At 38.2% G+C, this 23,170-nt stretch overlaps 1 protein-coding gene across 1 annotated transcript in view; it reads right to left on the reverse strand.

The window, feature by feature from the left end:
* The window catches only part of LOC126484220 (ras GTPase-activating-like protein IQGAP1), a 350,623-nt gene that overhangs the window by 60,814 nt on the left and 266,639 nt on the right, over nucleotides 1–23,170 (reverse strand). The window contains exons 24-26 of the mRNA XM_050107637.1: nucleotides 21,257–21,482; nucleotides 15,906–16,061; nucleotides 14,104–14,283 (exon numbers count right to left, since the gene is read on the reverse strand). Coding sequence (XP_049963594.1) covers nucleotides 14,104–14,283; nucleotides 15,906–16,061; nucleotides 21,257–21,482 — 562 coding nt within the window. The remainder of the gene's footprint in view (nucleotides 1–14,103; nucleotides 14,284–15,905; nucleotides 16,062–21,256; nucleotides 21,483–23,170) is intronic.

Below are 23,170 nucleotides of genomic sequence, written 5' to 3' on the forward strand. Positions count from 1 at the left end.
CAACCGCAAGCAGTATGTATCATTATGAAACTCGTACCAATCAGAAACCAAATCCATCAAATATGGAGTGCCGCAGGGTTCGGTAGTGGGGCAATTGTTATTTAATGTATTTGTTAATGATATAGGTGTTGAGGAGGAAGAAAAGAAAATATTGTATGCTGATGACATGACAATACTAAATAGTGACCAAAATATGGAACAGCTTGAGAGAAGAGCATACATATCTGCAAATGTCACAGCTCAATGGCTGTTGGAAAATGAACTGGTTATAAATCTAAAAAAGACTATGTATGCAGTGTTTAAAAACAAGGAAAAAGCTGTAGATATGGATTTAGAGGTTGACGGAACAAGGCTGGAAGAAGTAGAATCTGCTAGATTCTTAGGTATTCTTGTGGATAATGAACTGAAATGGAAAAAATATATTAATAATGTCTGTAAGAAACTGAGCTCTGTCATATTCTTAATGATGCAGCTATCACAGTATTCAGACAAGAACCTTCTGTGTACAGTGTATCATGGACTTTTCGAACCACACTTACAGTATGGAGTGACGGTGTGGGGAAACTCAAACAAACAAGAGACAAAACGAGTGTTCACATTACAAAAAAAAAGCAATTAGGACCATTTTAAGAAGAAAGACCTCTGAAACATGCAGAAACTGTTTCAAGAATTTAGGTATCTTAACTTTTTCATCATTGTATATATACAAAACAATAATGTACATCACAAAAGCTAGTGAGGACTGGATTACAAATGCTAGTGTACACACCCACAATACAAGAAAGAAGAATGAAGTACGGAGCATACCCCACCGACTGGCAATGCTAGAAAAAGGACCCCAGTACTCTGGTATCAGACTACTAAGAAGTCTGCCCAAAACCCTGCAAGATAGTGTACTTCACAATGAATTTACAAAGAAACTTAAAGACTATCTCATTGAAAAAGAGTTTTACAGTGTTGCAGAATACTTATGCCATTAAATTTGTATATATTGTTACTCATTATCAGTGATGTAAAAATGTAAGCTAAAGGTGTAGAAAAATAATTGATAAAGAATTTTAATACTTTGACATGTCCTATATTACACGTACATTTACTGTACACAATGTAATCTTACAGGATCATATGACTCCTTAAAACTGAGAATTTTGACTGCAGAAGAACCACTTAAACTGGCGTTAGTGCAGAAACAAAATGAAGATTGGAGAACAACAGAAACAGCATGGCAGTGAAACTTCCTGGCAGATTAAAACTGTGTGTGGTCCGTGACTCGAACTCGGGACCACTGCCTTTCACGGGCAAGTGCTCCACCATCTGAACTACCCAAGCACGACTCACAGCCCGTCCTCACAACTTTAATTCTGCCAATACCTCGTCTCCTACCTTCCAAACTTTGCAGAAGCTCTCCTGTAAACCTTGCAGAACCATCACTCCTGAAAGGAAGGATATTTTGGCTGAGGACACTAAACTGTCAAGGGAATGTGAATATCAGAAGCAAAACTTTTGATCTTCAGAAGACACTGCTTTCCACTGAGGTTTCAACATCAAAAGCAACATTCATGATTTCAAAACAGACCATGGCTCTATGTACATTTGGGATGAGATTTTGGCATCAAAAGGCTCCCAAGAAGTAGGTTCCTGTCTTCTAAAGCATGCAGAACTCCATACTCATGATGTTTATCATGTAATAGGATGCAATGACACAGCAAGAAATGAGATCCATAGGGGTTGACTGTAAGTTTGTTAATGGGACACTCATTTCTGCCAAATGATTCAGAATTCGGAGTTATTGAGACAAAATCAGTAACTTCAAATTTTCACTTCGGATGATTGGTGTAGTGCCATTCAAAAGACAAGGACAAAACAACCCTTTACTGTTTGTAGAATGGCCCTTAATGATTTTTTATCAACAAAAGATCTAGATAAACATGTGACATTTAGAAAGAATAACATGCAAAATGAAAAATTCAATTGGCTTCATGCTCGATGGCTTCGTTTCCAGAAAGACTGCCTACATTTCGTTTTATACAAAGAATCTCTTGGAGCAAGAATACCTTTCAAAACTTTGGATATTACAACTTTCCATCATGTTCATGGCAGTCCTCGCTTGTTTAGTGTTCAACTCATCCCTCTCAACAATGCTGCAAGGCAAAAAGGAAAGACATGATGACACTTCCCCATACATCCCTCCAGCGCAGCATGTTTTCTTCAACAAACTGACAACTGCAAGTTTGGCTCAGGAATCTGGACCTGGACATGTTGACCCTTTAGCAGACATGCTCCGTCATAGAGCCTCTTGAAATGACAGATGACAAGAATTACACTTTAAGAATTTTTACATTTAGAAATAACAATTCATTTATAATCTATAAATGAAGGCATCGCTGAACAATTAGACAGACTCAAGTAGGTAGCATTCTAGTAATTAACAACAATACTGCAATAATTTTAACTAAATTTGTGAGAGAAAAGTGTGTAACAGGAGCATTAAGTGCAAACTCACATTTACTGTATCACATTATGTTTATAAGAAGAGAGGTACAGTTCTTGATTTATACTACTTTATCTATCACTATAAGTAAACTGCTGAGAGGAAAAGTGGTACTCCAACTTTTAGAGACTGTAAAAAGGAATTTAAGGTACAAATAACTATAATGTCTGTAGTAAACATAATTATAATTATTTAACTTGTACATTTCATCAAATGAATCATGAATTATTGCAAAGCATGAATTTACATTAAATGAAATGCGAAACCTTTCATTTCTCGGGTGTGGGATAAATTGAATTATACCATTTTGGCTTTCAGTGGTTCACATGTAGTTCAGAGGGTTTAGAAATGATGAGAAGAAGAATAATGCATTTTTAGTGAATGGGGCTTGCTGATTACAACAACAGAAGCAGATTTCACTGTCTAAAAATACACAGCAACTGGAAAGAGTGAAAAGGTTTATTGACTGCAACTGATTTTAAACTAACTGCAATATTTTATTTTTGGTGTGGAGAGTGGGACTGCTACAATGATAGGTACCATAGACAACATAATAAAAACAATGAAATTCAAATTTTTCTCTAGTTATGAAAACTATTACATGCTCAGAATGTAATGCAACGGACTACTGAAACTACTGATACCACCAGCTGGCGTGGTGTGTGGTGTCGTCAATCAACTTGAAGGAGCATGTGAAATTTAACTACGTAAACATAATCTGAAATATTATTATTTTTTTAAAAAACTGTTAATATGAGGACAATCATGAGGTATATTGCCACAGAACTATATTATAAACACTTTTCATTTTTCATACTATGTTTTTCATATACGTATACATGCATGAACCATGGACCTTGCCGTTGGTGGGGAGGCTTGCGTGCCTCAGCGATACAGATGGCCGTACCGTAGGTGCAACCACAATGGAGGGGTATCTGTTGAGAGGCCAGACAAACATGTGGTTCCTGAAGAGGGGCAGCAGCCTTTTCAGTAGTTGCAAGGGCAACAGTCTGGATGATTGACTGATCTGGCCTTGTAACATTAACCAAAACGGCTTGCTGTGCTGGTACTGCGAACGGCTGAAAGCAAGGGGAAACTACAGCCGTAATTTTTTCCGAGGGCATGCAGCTCTACTGTATGATTAAATGATGATGGCGTCCTCTTGGGTAAAATATTCCGGAGGTAAAATAGTCCCCCATTCGGATCTCCGGGCGGGGACTACTCAAGAGGACGTCGTTATCGGAGCGTGGAATGTCAGATCCCTTAATCGGGCAGGTAGGTTAGAAAATTTAAAAAGGGAAATGGATAGGTTAAAGTTAGATATAGTGGGAATTAGTGAAGTTCGGTGGCAGGAGGAAAAAGACTTTTGGTCAGGTGATTACAGGGTTATAAATACAAAATCAAATAGGGGTAATGCAGGAGTAGGTTTGATAATGAGTAAAAAAATAGGAGTGCGGGTTAGCTACTACAAACAGCATAGTGAACGCATTATTGTGGCCAAGATAGACACAAAGCCCATGCCTACTACAGTAGTACAAGTTTATATGCCAACTAGCTCTGCAGATGATGAAGAAATAGATGAAATGTATGACGAGATAAAAGAAATTATTCAGGTAGTGAAGGGAGACGAAAATTTAATAGTCATGGGTGACTGGAATTCGTCAGTGGGAAAAGGGAGAGAAGGAAACATAGTGGGTGAATATGGATTGGGGGGAAGGAATGAAAGAGGAAGCCGCCTTGTAGAATTTTGCACAGAGCATAACTTAATCATAGCTAACACTTGGTTCAAGAATCATAAAAGAAGGTTGTATACCTGGAAGAATCCTGGAGATACTAAAAGGTATCAGATAGATTATATAATGGTAAGACAGAGATTTAGTAACCAGGTTTTAAATTGTAAGACATTTCCTGGGGGCAGATATGGATTCTGACCACAATCTATTGGTTATGAACTGCAGATTGAAACTGAAGAAATTGCAAAAAGGGGGGAATTTAAGGAGATGGGACCTGGATAAACTGAAAGAACCAGAGGTTGTAGAGAGTTTCAGGGAGAGCATAAGGGAACAATTGACAGGAATGGGGGAAGGAAATACAGTAGAAGAAGAATGGGTAGCTCTGAGGGATGAAGTAGTGAAGGCAGCAGAGGATCAAGTAGGTAAAAAGACAAGGGCTAATAGAAATCCTTGGGTAACAGAAGAAATATTGAATTTAATTGATGAAAGGAGAAAATATAAAAATGCAGTAAATGAAGCAGGCAAAAAGGAGTACAAACGTCTCAAAAAGGATATCGACAGGAAGCGCAAAATGGCTAAGCAGGGATGGCTAGAGGACAAATGTAAGGATGTAGAGGCTTATCTCACTAGGGGTAAGATAGATACTGCCTACAGGAAAATTAAAGAGACCTTTGGAGAGAAGAGAACCACTTGTATGAATATCAAGAGCTCAGATGGCAACCCAGTTCTAAGCAAAGAAGGGAAGGCAGAAAGGTGGAAGGAGTATATAGAGGGTTTATACAAGGGCGATGTACTTGAGGACAATATTATGGAAATGGAAGAGGATGTAGATGAAGACGAAATGGGAGATAAGATACTGCGTGAAGAGTTTGACAGAGCACTGAAAGACCTGAGTCGAAACAAGGCCCCGGGAGTAGACAACATTCCATTAGAACTACTGATGGCCTCGGGAGAGCCAGTCATGACAAAATTCTACCATCTGGTGAGCACGATGTATGAGACAGGCGAAATACCCTCAGACTTCAAGAAGAATATAATAATTCCAATCCCAAAGAAAGCAGGTGTTGACAGATGTGAAAATTACCAAACTATCAGTTTAATAAGTCACAGCTGCAAAATACTAACGCGAATTCTTTACAGACGAATGGAAAAACTGGTAGAAGTCTACCTTGGGGAAGATCAGTTTGGATTCCGTAGAAATGTTGGAACATGTGAGGTAATACTGACCTTACGACTTATCTTAGAAGAGAGATTAAGAAAAGGCAAACCTACATTTCTAGCATTTGTAGACTTAGAGAAAGCTTTTGACAATGTTGACTGGAATACTCTCTTTCAAATTCTGAAGGTGGCAGGGGTAAAATACAGGGAGCAAAAGGCTATTTACAATTTGTACAGAAACCAGATGGCAGTTATAAGAGTCGAGGGGCATGAAAGTGAAGCAGTGGTTGCGAAAGGAGTGAGACAGGGTTGTAGCCTCTCCCCGATGTTATTCAATCTGTATATTGAGCATGCAGTGAAGGAAACAAAAGAAAAATTCGGAGTAGGTATTAAAATTCATGGAGAAGAAGTAAAAACTTTGAAGTTCGCCGATGACATTGTAATTCTGTCAGAGACAGCAAAGGACTCGGAAGAGCAGTTGAACGGAATGGACAGTGTCTTGAAAGGAGGATATAAGATGAACATCAACAAAAGCAAAACGAGGATAATGGAATGTAGTCAAATTAAGTCGGGTGATGCTGAGGGAATTAGATTAGGAAATGAGACACTTAAAGTAGTAAAGGAGTTTTGCCATTTAGGGAGTAAAATAACCGATGGTGGTCGAAGTAGAGAGGATATAAAATGTAGACTGGTAATGGCAAGGAAAGCGTTTCTCAAGAAGAGAAATTTGTTAACATCGAGTATAGATTTAAGTGTCAGGAAGTCGTTTCTGAAAGTATTTGTATGGAGTGTAGCCATGTATGGAAGTGAAACATGGACGATAACTAGTTTGGACAAGAAGAGAATAGAAGCTTTCGAAATGTGGTGCTACAGAAGAATGCTGAAGATAAGGTGGGTAGATCACGTAACTAATGAGGAGCTATTGAATAGGATTGGGGAGAAGAGAAGTTTGTGGCACAACTTGACTAGAAGAAGGGATCGGTTGGTAAGACATGTTTTGAGGCATCAAGGGATCACAAATTTAGCATTGGAGGGCAGCGTGGAGGGTAAAAATCGTAGAGGGAGACCAAGAGATGAATACACTAAGCAGATTCAGAAGGATGTAGGTTGCAGTAGGTACTGGGAGATGAAGAAGCTTGCACAGGATAGAGTAGCATGGAGAGCTGCATCAAACCAGTCTCAGGACTGAAGACCACAACAACAACAACAACATACATGCGATGTGTAAAATATCGATATACAACCAAGGTTGGCGGTACTGCACAGTTTGTAAGCCCTGTGAACAGGAGCTGGTTGTTGGCGGAGGCAGAGACAATGGGCAGTTGGTGTTGAGACGTCTTTTAATACGCTTGCTTTGAGAAGGTCAAGGATAGTGGGAACGAAATGATGTATTGGAAAAGCTGTTACATTGAAAATTATTTAATATCGTCATGATCAGCATTTATAAAATAAAAGTTGAAAGTTTACATGTGTGTCAGTTCTTATGCAGCAGAATACACACCCTGGACCTCAAATTGATTTAACACACAGTGGATGGCAAGATTCATCACTGGACCACGAGTGTGCAACAACGACCAATAAAGGTAAGAAAGTTTAATTACTCTAAATTCAGATTGTGATGATACCTTTCTCCATGTCTTCAGCCCTGTATGTACTCTGTTAGAGTGAACAGCGTGACTGGGACTTGTGGTCGACTAGGCACACCAGGGAGACCACACAGGTTTCAAATGATAATTTGTAGCTTAATATACTACTACTGATAACCCTGTATGTACTCTGTTAGAGTGAACAGCGTGACTGGGACTTGTGGTCGACTAGGCACACCAGGGAGACCACACAGGTTTCAAATGATAATTTGTAGCTTAATATACTACTACTGATAATAATTAGTATTTGTCCCCTGGAGAAAGAGGTGCATTACAAGAACAATTACATTAAAAACAGTTTACTACCACTGAAATAGAAGTAGTTTATAAATAATCATTATTTAAATTATAAGTGATGAAAACTGTGAGGAGAAAGAGGAGGATCCCAGAATACAGAGTAGGGAATAACTGTCCAAATCTTCAAGAAAAGTGTGCGGAAACTATTGAGAAATTGCAAAAATGAGTCATTGTGCATAGTTCCAAAGTTTTGGAAAAATGGTTTTGGACAAAGGAAGGACAAGAGAACAGAAATTTGTGTTCAGAGAAGGAAGGTTCACACTAGTCTAATTTTCACTGTAAGACAGTCATAGGAACACAACTATGAATGTGGAATAATATCCTGGTGGTCTTTCTGGACACTGAAAAAGCATGTAACGCTGTAAGTAGAAATGAGGTATGGAAGTTCCTGGAGGACAGAGAAGTAGAAAAGCAGACTATATAGAGGATAAGAAAAATAGGAGTGTGAGCTGTGTGAAAGTAGGAGGGGAGAGATCGGATTGGCTGGAACACAAAAATAACTTGAGGCAGGGAAGTATATTTTTACAATACCAACTCATTATAATGATAGATGAGGTAATAATCAGGGTGGCACCAGTAACTGGCGAAGGAAAGATGAATGCAATGGGGTTTGCAAATGATTTGATTATTTGTTCTCAAGAAATAATACAGGAGTGACAAAGATGGATAGGTTAAGCAATGGGAGGATTAGGGAATTAGCTGAAGGAGTAGCCATACCAAGAGCCAACTGAGGAATCAAGGACACTGAGGAAGATATGTGAAATGAAAGGGAAGGGAAGGGAAATGTCCTTACATGAAGACTAAGAGACAGGTGACTGAAAGAAGGAGGATGATGATGATGATTATGATTATTTCACCTATGAGAGAAACTAGTTTTTGGTCTACCACTTTTCTTATATGCATATAACCTCCGTTAACCGAACTCAGGTCAACCAAACCCTGGGTTATCTGAAATACTGAAAATTGCAGATAAAAAGAAACTTACAGTAATACCAAGGATAACTGGAGAAACAGCAATAATTGAAAACTTCAAATTACTTGTCTGTTAACCATATCTGCTGACTAGTTCAATTTAGATGAGATTCTTTTAGAAGTCACAGTTCTGATACTTCAATGCATGTGCAGTTACCATAACAATAGAACATTTAAACCTAGAAGAGAAACACATTAAGCACTGAGACCATATACCTCACAAAAATAGAGTTCTCTAAAGGCTAAATTTTAGTATAACAACATAATGGTATATTTCTGCATTTATTGATCTTTTGTAACTTTACTGTTAACAGATTATTATGTTCAAGTTATCTGACAAACTATTATGATTATTTTTTTGAAGTTGCTGTGGATCTGAATTAGTTCAATCTATGTCTCTGTGTAACTTTAATATTTGTGTCAGATAGTCCTGACTTTGTCAATAATTAGTGACCTGATCTACATCAACTCTGCAACCCAACTTTCAGTGTGTGATGGAGGGTACCTCGTACCACTAATAGTCATTTCCTTTCTTGTTCCGTGATAGTCTGTATTAAGTTACATAAATGCTTTGTTTAATATAGTAGATGAAAATAGCAGCTGAGTATTATATGAGGGACAGTGGATTTTTTTTTAAGTAGCTATTTTTCTCCTAAGTTACATATAGAAAGAAATCTAGAAGCATCACAATATTCAGTTTGAGTAGATTAGCAGTAGACATTATTTGTTGTTAGTGTAATTTATATAAGTACCAGCAGGAGATGCACAATGCTGTTAATATACAACTTGTCTCATTGGATATCCCCGAAGGTCTTCCATCATGATGGGATTTATGGAGCATGATGAGTGAATGAACAATGAATGAATGAATGAATGAATGAATGAATGCAATAGTAAATATAATCAGTTGTTGAGAAATGTAAGTTACTCAAACTATGTGTACCAAACTGCCCTGTTGAAGTGTGTTAATGTTTTCCTTTGAAAATAAACATATTTCACAAATAAATTTCACTCAGGATGATAACTTCATTTCATTAAAAGCTTTCCCTGAACCTTTAAGGCTTCACCAGGCTAAAATTTCAAATTTTCCTGAATAAATTTTTGTTGTATGTGAAAGTAAGTGCTACACAACTAGTTTTCATTGTCACAACTGGGATTTTTTGAGTCACCATGTCACTTATTAGTGATGATTCTAAGTTCAGATATGATTCAAATAAAGATTTATGCATAACTGCTGATTTTGTTTCTGAAGAAATAATGTTTAGTCATAATATAGTTTAATACAGCTACTGCAGATAAATTAAAAAATTTTTATTACGAACTTCAAAGTACACTGACAAAGTTCATACTAAATATACAATCTGCATTATTTTATCATTCAAGCTTGTTAAACTTATTCTAAAGTCAAGAAAGAGGAATATGCTTGATGTTACCATGTATGTCACACAGAAAAAGTCAGCAAAGTAACTTATTTCAGCATTGAAATTAGTAACAAAAAACTTAAGCCTGGAATATTCAGCAGTGGTCTCTACGAAACAAGAGTGTTCAAATATTATTATATTCAGGGTGATTCAGCTGGCCCTACCATTATCAATTTATGCAACCCGCAATGTTATATCTCGCCTTCAAAACCCACAGATGGTATTTTCATATTCTTTTGCTTGCTACACGTAAACTATTAGTCCTACAGAAAAAAAATAAACAGGACCTTTTTGTAGGAAATTTAATGTAGTTAAATTTTGTACTGGAATACATTTTTGCTAGAGGCCATAGGTTTGGAGTTATTCAAGAAAAATTTTCAAAATTAATCTTCATGCACACCCCCACTCCCACACTCAGCCCCCCACCAGTCAGGGTTTCTAGTATGTTGTAGATGACACACCCACCTACCACCACACAAAAATTTGTGACTGCACGAATTATTTCCCACATTTGACCTTTTAAAGTCTTTACTTACTGGCCTTATTACAACACTGGCTTAGTCGAGAACTTAAAAATTGCAAAATTTATGTTTATGTAAATTTTACCTCAAGATTTTGTGAATTTTAACACCATTGTGATGATGATGATGATGATCATGATGATCATGGTTATTAGCACCTGTACAAATTCCCAATCTTTGCACAATCCAGCCTCGCCACTTTTCCGAATGATGATAAATTGGTGGGGACAACACAAACACCTAGTTCCTGGGTGAAGAAAATCCCTGACCCGGCTGGGAATCAAACTCAGGACCTCGAAATCCAGAGGCAGCAATGCTAGTCACTACGAGCTGCAGACTTAACAGCATGAAATAAGTAATTACAGCATGGTATTTGTCAGGCCTTCTGACTATGAAACTACGGTGTCAATGTAATTAATTTTAGGATAATGTTTACAAAAGCTGTTTTTCTCTCATTTAAATTAATAATATTAACGAAATAAGCAACTATACTGGGAGCATAATAGCCCAATAAATAGAGACTAAAAAAAGATCAACTATTGGAATAGTTCGTGTAGTCTGAAATTTCTGTACAGTGGTACGAGGAAGTGCCATGAACAACATATTATAAATCTGGGTGGTGAGGGGTGAGTGTGGGGGTGAAGGTGTGTTTGATGGTCACTTTTGTATGTGGTACTTGCATAACTCAAAAACCGTGGTCTCCATTGAGAACATACTCACTACAGAATTTAACTATGTAAATTTCCTACAAAAAGTTCCTGTTCATTTCTTCTGTGGGACTAGCAGTTTGCGCGTAGTGAGTGAGAGAATATGAAAATCTTGCAGACTGTTTTTGAAGGTCAACTTTTTTCGGTTTTGTTTATCTACAAGACTCCTGTTTTGTTTAAATCTATGATGATTTTTCAGCATGTTTGTAATACAGCTATTGAACCACAGCAGATCATTCCCCAGCTCCACAACTTGGTTCAGCACATGCATGTCTAATGTTTACTGTACAATGTTTTAAAATTTAACAAACTGATATTTCACACTTTATCCCCAGAAATGAATATTTCATGTTGGCTGCTCAGATAATTATGTTTCCTGCCATATATGCTAAGCTTTCTTAACACTCTGTTTACCAGCTGAAATCACTGAAGCTGTAACAGTTTCATGAGCATCTGTTTTGTTCTCTACATCAACTAATTCAAAATGTTCAGCCTGTTAAATATATTGGCCTCATGAGTTGGTTCTCTCAATTTTCTTCAAGAAGTATGAGGGCACTTCAAACAGTAAGTTACACATCTTGTCCTATGCTAAGACCATTGTGCAACAATGTTGACGCATTGTCAGAAGAGAGGATGTGTTTTGGGTTTCCTGCAGGCACAGTTCTAGTGTGGTAAAGATAACAGGTACATCACAGTGTGGGGGTTAAACGGCTAGGCAATTAGAAACATACTCGAAAGTTGAAATACATCTCACTAGAATTCTTGTGGGTGAAACATCTAAATTACAGACAGATTTACTGTGAAATTCAAGTGGAATATGGACCAAATGCAATGTCGTGTCCATCCATAGTTAAATGCCGCCACCAATTTGACCAATGCCACACAGATCTAGATGATGCTGACTGGGGACGACAGCCATTGACACTGGCCACAGATGACAAGGTTCAGGCAACACTCACAGATTTATCAACATTGTGCACATTCACATAGCAGTTCTCAAATGGATCTGTGACAATGGAGCAGGTTCTATAATTGAGGACTTGACAGAGTGGTAGAATGTTCTGACTGTTTCCAGAATGTTCTGTTCTGTTCTGACTGTTGTTTACAGATACTTGGCACATACACGAAAAAACAGTGTTACACATCTGGGTCACTTTGAAGTGTAGCCCAGTTATTTGGTATGACGTAATAATGTATTGCTTATTTTTTGAAACCCCCTTGCATTTTTTATTTTATTTTATTTTATTTTTTTTAAATGTTCAGAATAACCTTACAGAAATCCCCATTCCTGGTATTTGTTTTCATCAAGTGAGCCTCCAATTCTACAGCTGATGAGCTAAAATTTTCCCCTATTACAACAATAGTCAGGAAATTAACTTACAATTTACTCCCATATTTTCTCTTAAGCATACTGCCACTACTGTTCCTGACCCAGGGCCTACAACAGCATCTGATTACCATGTTTGCCCCACTTTGATGAGTAACTGAACATTTGAAATCGATAATACACCAATCTCACTGGAACTTATCGAGGTCTATACGGCAATAAGTATATCATTATCATTGTCATAACCTCTATCTTTGGAATATGTTCATATCGCAATCTGACTTTAACTGCCATTCACTTCTGGTTTTAGTCAGCTTTCTGTTCCTAGTGTTACAGTGGCATTTCCACCTGCAATAACAGACTAATTCTGTAATTAACTTAACAATTTTTTAGGATTAATGTTCTCCTCTATGATTAATGGCATTGACCTATTCTTTTCTCATATTACAGCACGTAATTCGTCAATGACTTATTGGAGGATTTTTTCCGAACCTAAAAAGCCCCATGTACATGTCACCAGCACTTTACTGCCTGGATACCCATTTCCTTCCTGTAATGTACATGGCTTAAACCAACCACTTGACTTCAAACTAGGAGACTGCAATTGTTTCTGAGTATAATGCTGCAAATAGTAAGCCATGCTCCCAACTTGCATGCAAGGCCAGCTATCTTCACCATTTCAGCCAGCTGTCTAAAAGACGACCTCAACACCTAGACGGCATGAGTCATTTACGCCAACGTGAGTTGTTACTTGCAGCGAGTTGCACCATGTGTGTCCGATAGCTGCCAGTTGTGCCTATTTCACATCACACATGGTGACCACCTGACAAATACACTGAATCCGCATTGGATCCCTCCCAACCAGCCTACTATTTGCCTGACAAGCTCCAATGCCTGCCCGGAGCTGGCACTCCCTATGATCAACAACCTCATTTTATGTACTTATCTGGACTTTGCAGGAGGAAGGGCCACAGGCTCAATGATGAGGTGTTCCTTGCTGGCTCATGTACCAACAGTGGCATATCTGTTATTATGGCATAAAGGGACAGATACATCAAGTACCCAGATTCACCTTCTACCCAGGGCTAAGTAAACTGACCACTCTTACATTCATCCTAAAATAAGAATAATATGAACAAACTGTGCACATCAGAAGGTGAAGCAACATCAGGGTTTCCACAAGATACAACAGGCATCAGAGGTTACTCAGCCGTTGCAACATGTGTCCAATATCTTTGTATCATAGACCACTAGCACGAAGCCTGCCAACTGTGGCCAATGCAGCTTGTAGATATTTCTGAACAGTGGTCAATTCTCTACACACACAAGTACAGACACTACCTATTTTCTAGTATGAAGAACTATACAATAGCATGAAAGAATGAAGTAACCTAAACATATGTAGACTAACTGAATCAATAAGTAGACTGCAACAACAAGATATCAAACGGTACTGAGAATGTTATGAAATGTTGCCAAAAATGTGATATTTTTAGAACAGATATCAAAGAGCATGACTGTTGTGCTCTACGCAATGCAAAGATATACTATTAATATCAACATGTACAATAAATAAAAACAAGAAAATAGAATTTTAAATATCATTCAACAATATTATCATTTGTTCCCGAACGCTTTTGGAGCTTTTGGACATTTTATTTCCAAGTAGTACCATAGGCTCCTCAAAAAATGCCATCAAAAGTCTTAAATTACAAACAGAAAGAGCTGATAACTTAGGGATTGCACCTGACATGAAAATTTATGTTCACACGTGTGTGTGCATTCAGCCCAATCTCTTTTCACCAAAACTTGAGAGATTATAGCACTAACCTGAAGAGAGATGTTAATAACAGGTCTTGCAATGAGTGTTGCCTCTGTGTAACGATGAACATTAAAGTGATCTTCCAGTTCCTCAACTTGACAGCAGTGACGAAAAAAATTCTTGAACTTTTCATGGCATTCAATAATGAAGGAATTCAAGCACATGAGATAACTTGCTTCCTCACCAAACTGTAAACAAAACAATTACTAACAATAAAAGATTAGAAATACCACTGAAGTATCACACTACTGCTTTAATTCTACATATCATATCTGAGATATAGCAAAGCTGTGTTACACAATCAAAATGCAAGACTGCCAGTTCTATATATAGTACATACATTATACATACAAGAGAGTGAGTTTAACTGAAATGTTTAATACTTCTTCCCCAACTTGCAATCAATCTGTCACCTTCAAATTTAAGTTGCTACTACAGATCAGTCTGTCACCACTATCTACAGCCCAAAAACTAATACACTTTATTGAGATGGTATCTGCCACTATGAAGTTTTTACGGTATTAGTGAATGTGATATCTAAATTATTTACACATGCCAATTAGTTCTCCAATAAGCCAAAGTCACAATAAATGTTGTTATGTAGAATGTGTAAACTGAAAAAAAGTTGTACAAATTTCATAACACATTGGGGCCGATGACTTACTATGCGCATTTACTATGTTTTAACCTTAACTTTTACAAGACTACTCTCATATACTCATGACTCACAACTGTTATAGCTCACACATTAAGGATTTGTTAACACCATTATGTTGCAACAGTATCTGCTTGGATTATTCTAATTGTACTATCAGATCTAGGGAGAATGGAATTGTCTGATTTGATATGTGTATTTGACGCATGTACAAGTGTGTTGCAAATTGTGGAAACTCAAGCAGATTTCCTGCATCTGTTTCTCATGTGCTTCCAAAATAAATGATCAAGATGGGTTAAACCTGGCAATCGTAGTGGTCAAGTCATTGGTCCTCCTGTAGCAGTTCACTGACCAGAAAAAAATTTGATTTAAACAACTCATGGTCACCAAGGAAAAATACCCTGAAGACTCTGCCTGCAGTAATCATATTAACAACTGTGCAGCTTGTGAAACCATCTTCTAGCAACTCTGCCAGCGCATGTCAGAGAAATCCAGAGTATTGCTCACCATTTAATTGTTCACAGAAAAAGAAGGTTCATTAAGTATCATGGATATGTCCACCCGAAGTTCTTGTTGTCTTGCTGATGTAACCTATGTGGGTTCCCTTCTGAACAATAGTGAGCATACCTGATATTTATTTCATCATTAGATTTCTAACTGGTTTCATCAATCCAGAGCCATAAGACTTTGATTTATAAACTAACAAACAATGGAGAATCCAGGATGTACTGTAGCAATATTGTGCCTATCTCCGACTCAGCATCTCCGCTGTATAGTGAGTAACACTGTTGATTTATAAACTAGGTTCAGAAGGCAATTCTTGTCTGGAAACTTTGCCTAATGTTTGATACCTTGGATGTGATGTGAATGTAAACAATTATCATCAGGATTCTCTGGATGGTACTTCTCATCACGAATCCTGTCTATTCTTTGTTCAGATATATATAAGTTGGGATTTGTTGCACCAAGAACATCCACACTTCTATTATCTCTAATACATCTTCTGACTTGATTGTTATGAGGTAGATATACATGTAGATCTACAAGTGGCTGCAGTAACCAACAGGCAAAATACAGACTTGGAAGAATTCTAGTTCTAAGTAAGATAACTGCAACAATTCTGAATACCACTAATAAAAAAGTAAAGCAACATACTCCCTGCTTTGTGGCAGCAAACTGGAGAATTCGTGCAATGCTGGCAAGATTGCGGCGCTGTTCATATGAAAGGTTTCTGCCTCCCACCATGTCCATTGTGTCAGGAGCAACAATAGCTGAATTTATGTAGTGATAGTAGATAAAATTACCCACAACCTGCCAGGAAATACAATACACAATGCACTTAGTAAATTAAAGCAACTGAGTAAAGTAACAATTGCATACAAGTATGGAATTGTAAACATTAAAAATTTTTAAAAATACCTCAACAACAACAGGTGTTCACCATCAATCTGCAAAATATTCATTGTGATGCTCTTAGCCCTCCCATCCAACTAAATTTCTGCTTTTGCTGCTTATCTTGTTAAGCTCTATTAATTTTATCATTTCATTAATTAAAGTAGTGTGTTAGCATACTTTGTTCTAATTATCTCCTGAACATATAAAAGTATACATTTTCTAATTAGAAGTATGGACTTCTTAAATATGCCACATACAGTATACAGTTTGTGTGCTCTCATAAACATATCCTCTACCTATAGCATTGTTCCAAATTTTGTGTGTGTGTGTGTGTGTGTGTGTGTGTGTGTGTGTGTGTGTGTAGATTAAAGAATTCCAAATGCTCAATAACGAAAGGTCCTACTGGAGGTGGTACCCTTTATCTTGATGTAATCTATGACTTATCCTGCCAGTTACTGAATGTACAGGTTTGTGTGTAATCCAAACTACAGGGTGATTCAAAAAGAATACCACAACTTTAAAAATGTGTATTTAATAAAAGAAACATAATATAACCTTCTGTTATACATCATTACAAAGAGTATTTAAAAAGGTTTTTTTTTTTCACTCAAAAACAAGTTCAGAGATGTTCAATATGGCCCCCTCCAGAACTCGAGCAATATCAACCCGATACTCCAACTCGTTCCACACTCTCTGTAGCATATCAGGCGTAACAGTTTGGATAGCTGCTGTTATTTCTCGTTTCAAATCATCAATGGTGGCTGGGAGAGGTGGCCGAAACACCATATCCTTAACATACCCCCATAAGAAAAAATCGCAGGGGGTAAGATCAGGGCTTCTTGGAGGCCAGTGATGAAGTGCTCTGTCACGGGCTGCCTGGCGGCCGATCCATCGCCTCGGGTAGTTGACGTTCAGGTAGTTACGGACAGATAAGTGCCAATGTGGTGGCGCTCCATCCTGCTGAAATATGAATTGTTGTGCTTCTTGTTCGAGCTGAGTGAACAAATGCTTGCTGGATGCGTGCTACATTTTCATCACTCGTTCTCGGCCGTCCACAACTTTTCCCTTTGCATAAACACCCATTCTCTGTAAACTGTTTATACCAATGTTTAATACACCACCTATCAGGAGGTTTAACACCATACTTCGTTCGAAATGCACACTGAACAACTGTCGTCGATTCACTTCTGCCGTACTCAATAACACAAAAAGCTTTCTGTTGAGCGGTCGCCATCTTAGCATCAACTGACGCTGACGCCTAGTCAACAGCGCCTCAAGCGAACAAATGTACAACTAAATGAAACTTTATAGCTCCCTTAATTCGCCGACAGATAGTGCTTAGCTCTGCCTTTTGTCGTTGCAGAGTTTTAAATTCCTAAAGTTGTGGTATTCTTTTTGAATCACCCTGTATAATGAACCTTATCTTTATCACATATATGGATCATTGTCAGACCTGGAAGGTGTTTCAGCACATGAAGAATTAGATGGCCAAAGATAAATTGAATGCTAAAGCTTCAGATTAGTGATCTAACATTTCTCTCTCGAACCACCGACTGAATCATAAACAAAACAGATTAATCTATAAAAACAGCAGGTAGTTCTTGCTAGGCAAAACAGAATCCCTTTCACATCAGCTGAATATTTTACTGTGATTGTAATGATTAAATTTTTGAAGGTTCTGAAGGTGTCTGTCTAATGCTCTATACAAAGAGAGTTCTTTTTCATGATTTTTTCATATGATGTGAATTTCCTCCAACCAAGCAATTTCTTCGAGTTTTTAAAACAGTGTGAAAGGAAGAAAGCAAGGCACAGAGGTTATACTATAAATTTCTTTGATAATGAAATTATTGGAGGTAAAACACCAGTTCAGCCAGTGGAGGAAACGAACCTCAGAAGTATTAAAAGCATCCAGCTGAAATGATTTAGAGGAATGAGTGAAAACCTAAAATCTGGATGAATGGTAATATGAATCTCTTTGTGTCAAAACACTAGGCCAGTGTCTTGGCCACTGTTTCATTTAACTCAATTGAGTCACAGGTGCCAAACCAGGAGAGCAGGGCAGATGCCCCAAAAGATTATAGTGCAGTATTGCTAAGTGCTATACATTGTCTACCACAGTGCAGCTGTGTACCTTTGTGTATGTTTAGTAAGCATACTTTCAGTTTGTACTGTCAGTTCTTGTTGACGCTCCTGCAGTCTTAACTAGTCCTTGATTCTGGACTCAACATGACAATATGAGCACTGCACACTGTGTAGCTGAACAATTCCCCCCCCCCCCCCCCCAAACACACACACAACTGTATCAGGGGGTAGAACAGTCCAAGAAATGGAAAATATCACTGAGAAGTTGGACCAGATCAAGATCAAAGAATAGTCATGGACTTAGGGCCAGAAGCTTCTAAGAGAAGACAGAGAAAAGGAAGACAAAGAATGGCTTCCAAACAACAAATGGAGGGAATTAAGAGGTCTTGAACATAAGACCTTCAAGAGAAGGCTGTCCCAGAGTGAAGGGAGTAAACAGACCCCTGCCACTTCCAAGACAAGGATTAAGAGAACAAGAGAGGACTCTGTTAATCCCGTTTTCCAGGATAACTGGATTCAGCAAAAGCCAAGGCAGGAACCAGGGAAACAGATGCATAGTATATATAATCTCCGTTTTTAGAATGGCAGTAAGCCAACAAGGATATCCACTTGTAACAAGGATATCCACTTGTAACAAGGATATCCACTTGTAACAAGGATATCCACTTGTAACAAGGATATCCACTTGTAACAAGGATATCCACTTGTCAGCATCACCTTACAGCAGAAGGAGCCAGTTCAGATGGCTCTCACTGAAAAGATTGGGGAAAGGAACAAGTCAAGGCTCCAAATTCATGAGGGTCCATAAGAACAAAAGTGCTCTAATCTTTGTGAGGAGAGTGAAACAGTAGATCGACTGAATGACACAATGCCAAAGATACCTGTGTGGGATGAAGTGAAGCTGCTGGTCAACACAGCAGAGAAACTCCTCAAGATTGTGAAGATACCAATCTGTGAGAAATCCCTGAAGGCAATGCGAGATCAGGACTTAAAACTGTAACTAGGATTCTCAAAGGTTGCTGTTGGAGTGATTACAAACATCAAAAGCAACAATGGCTCTAAAATGGTGGCTGGAAGTGTTGCAGATAAACCTGCAACACTGTAAGGGGGCATCTGCCATCTTAGAACGAGGCCTGAACAAGAAAATGGAGTTTGTGGTTGAGCCACAGGTGGAATTTGTTGTCATAGAAACATACATGAAATTTATTGACCCCGAATTTGACACCCTTCTAGCACAGCTGACCTACACAACCACTTGGAGAATGAAACTGGCATAATATGTGATTTTATGCATAAATGCATAAACCACTGCCAACTGTTTACGATTAGTATGAGCAGGTATGTTCATGACCACATTGACTGTCATAACACCTTTATGACAAAGGATTTGCCCCAGTTATTTAACACTGGGGGCAATGAAACTGTACATTTTCAACTGACAATGTAAACTGTTTTCCTGAAGCTCTAACAATAACATTGTCCGAATTATTAACACAGTGAGGAATATTTCAAATCAGTTTTTCTACATATTTTTGGAAAATGGCAAGCGCGTTTGCAACCCCCAATTGTAAGTGATTGTACTGTCTACACTGAAAGGGTAATTTAAAACTAGCAAATGATGTGAAGAACAATCAAGTTTCAGTTGGAGTGACTGCGGCTTCGTTTAAACCAATTTTTGAATAGTAGATCTCCCCCGCCAGTTCAGTCAACAACTCTTCAGAATGAGGCAGTGGATACAGATCTATGTTACACTAGGAATTAACAATGGGCTTACAATAACTACTTATATGAAACAACTCATTTGGCATCACCCATTAGGACTGGTGGAAACAATAGAAAAAATGCCTTAATCCTGAAGCTGTGCAAGTTCTGCCTGAACAAATTCACAAACCGCAAATGTACTTGCCACAATTTAGGTACTGCAGAAGAATTCAGAGAAATATGAGCCATAAAGTTATGTTCACGCCCCGAATGTTGGTTAAAAAACTCATACAAAGAGCACAAGGCATCTAGATCAGAAAAGGGCACTGCTATGTCCGACACTAAACTAAGTTAGCACTCTATGTTGAACCCAAAACTGGTAAAGGTGTCTAAACTGAAAATATTAGTAGTAGTAGTAGGGCAGATTACAAGAAGGGCAGGACATATTCAACGTGTGTGTTCTTTATCGCCAGTGACATTTTTCCAAGGAGAGGACTGGGCCTGAGGCTGAAACACAGGACCCAACACTGGACCAGTCACAGTGGAGGCAAACCAAGCAGGTGATGTATCCTCATTGATTAAAGTCACAGCAGTTGGTTTTCCATGGACTGGCTGAACAGTGGCAACTCAAAGTGAGTTTTTCTCATGGCATGACTGTGTCGACCGTAGTGTTGTCCTCATGTTATAGCTGAGCAAGCAGCTGGTGGCCACTAGCCAAGTGACCATGTTTGCTGAAGGCACAGCAGTCTGTTCCATGACGCAGGCACCTGCTTCCAATATGCCTGCTGCAGCAGCCAGGACAGGACTTCGAGTTTCTTTGATGTGACTGATGACAGCACCGAAGAGGGAGGGTTTTTCTGACTCGTCTGATTAATTTTACTGTAACGATCATCTGACACTTAGGAGGAAGCAGAATGATTGACAAACTTTAGTATCTCACGAGATGCCGTTGATCCACTTTCTCCTCCCCGTCAGAGTGCTTTACCTTTTTTGTCAGGCAGTGTATTTCATTCAAATATCAGAGTGTGGAGTGACATAAATTAAGAGATTATACTACAGTATACGGTAACTATCCTCAACAGTCAACATTTTTCAATTATGAATTCCCAGTTTTCTTCCAAGCCTCTCATCTCACTTGCACTACAATATGATGGGCACATCAATTATTTATGTTCCACTGCACTTACTAAATAACCGAGAATCACTAAACAAATCAAGTCCATACATAAATAAATTCAAATTTTGATTCTTATTCTCTCACACATTGCTTGTGATATGACAACAGTTGAAAATGATAACCATATGTTAATACTCATATCTGGAAGTACCTTCAGGAGATCTTTTTCTGGTGCCTGTGGGAATTTTTCTGCAAGAGAGTCATGCAGCACTTTTGCTACATACAGCACACCATATGGTATCATATCTCGACAATTTGTGATGCGTTCCAGAAAAGCCAATGTCCAATGTCGCAGAGCAGAAACATTTTGCTCTAAGGAGCGTTTAATCTCCGGGTAATTCAAGGCCTGTTCAGGATTTACTGATGCTGGAAGCTCCCTGTCGACAAACATACAATTACATAATTGCTCTAGTTAGTAAGACAAGTTGCTGCATAACATAACCACATGAATATTAAACATAAAATTTGGAAAATGCTCTTCTCCCATTAACCACGAACCGTGCTGAGGTGAGGTGGATAGCTATACCATACATGCAACCACAATGGAGGGGTATCTGTGAAGGGGCCAGGCAAAACTCCTGAAGAGATGCAGTAGCCTTTACAGTACTTGCGGAAGTAACAGTCTGGATGATTGACTGATCTACCCATGTAATATTAGCCAACATCAGCTATCTGTGTGCGTACTGCAAATGGCTTAATGAAAGGGGAAACTACAGCCATTATTTTTTCCCAGGATTATTTAGCTATACTGTATGTCTTAATGATGATGGCATCCTCTTAATAAAACAATCTCCCACTAAAAAAAAAGGGGGGGGGGGGGAGGAAGGAAGATTAGAGTTTAATGTTCTATCAACAACGAGGTTGTTACAGATGGAGCACAAACTCAGATTAGGAATGGTTGGGAAAAGGAAATCTGCCTTTGACTTTTAAAGGAACCATTATGGCATTTGCCTTATGCAATTTGTGGAAATCATGGAAAACCAAAACGTGGATTGCCAGGAAGGGGATTTGAATCATACTCCCAAATGCGAGTTCAGTGTGCTACCCACTGTGTCACCTGAAAGAAAAATAAGAAGCAAAATAACATTTCATTTATAGCATTTGTAGATAGAGAGAAAGCTTTTGACAATGTTGACTACACTAAACTCTTTGGAATTTTTAAGGTGGAACAGATAAAATACAGGGCACAAAAAACTGTTTACAAGTTGTACAAAAAACAGACTACAGTTACAATAACTGAAGGGCTTGAAAGGGAAGCAGTGGTTGAGAAGGGAGTGGGAGAGGGTTGTCACCTATCCCCAGTGTTATTCAATGTGTACATTGAGTAAGCTATGAAGGAAAACAAGGAGAAATTTTGGAAGATAATTAACGTCCAGTGAGGAAGAATAAAAATTCTGAGATTTTCCAAAAATAATGTAATTCTGTTACAGACAGCAAGGGTCTTGCAAGAGCAATTGCACAAATCGGGTACTGTCTTCAAAAGAGATAAGACAATCATCAACAAAGTAAAACAAGAGCAATTCAATGAAGTCAAATCAAATCAGGCAATGATGGAAGAATTAATTACAAAATTAGCCACTCAGCAAAATAACTGAGAATGGCCAAAGTAGAGAGGATATAAAATGGAGACTGGAAATGGCAAGAAAAACACTTCTGAAAAAGAGGAATTTGTTAACACCTAACATAGATTTAAGTGTTATGAACTCTTTTCTGAATGTATTTGTCTGGAGTGTAGCTTTTATGGAAGTGAAACTGTGGTGCTTCAAGAGTTTCGGTGTAAATTCTAGAAACACTTGGCTCTCCACTGTCTCGAACACCCAATATTTTAATGGCAAGGGTGAAAGAGCCTTTTGACTGTGCCACATGTCTATATGTGCAGGAAGGACAGCTGTCATGAGGAGCCAGGAGCTGTGTCAGACGAGCGGCCCAGACAAGTGGTTACAAGCAGCGCCTTGGAAGTTATATCAAAAAGTCAGAGAGTGTTTGTATAATGTTCCGTGGTTTGTGGTATCATGAGGATTGTTAGAGAGACAAATGAAGCATGTTATGTATAGAGACTTCTACT

This window comes from Schistocerca serialis, chromosome 1, assembly GCF_023864345.2.
Source record: "Schistocerca serialis cubense isolate TAMUIC-IGC-003099 chromosome 1, iqSchSeri2.2, whole genome shotgun sequence".
NCBI classification, from domain to species: Eukaryota; Metazoa; Arthropoda; class Insecta; order Orthoptera; family Acrididae; genus Schistocerca; species Schistocerca serialis.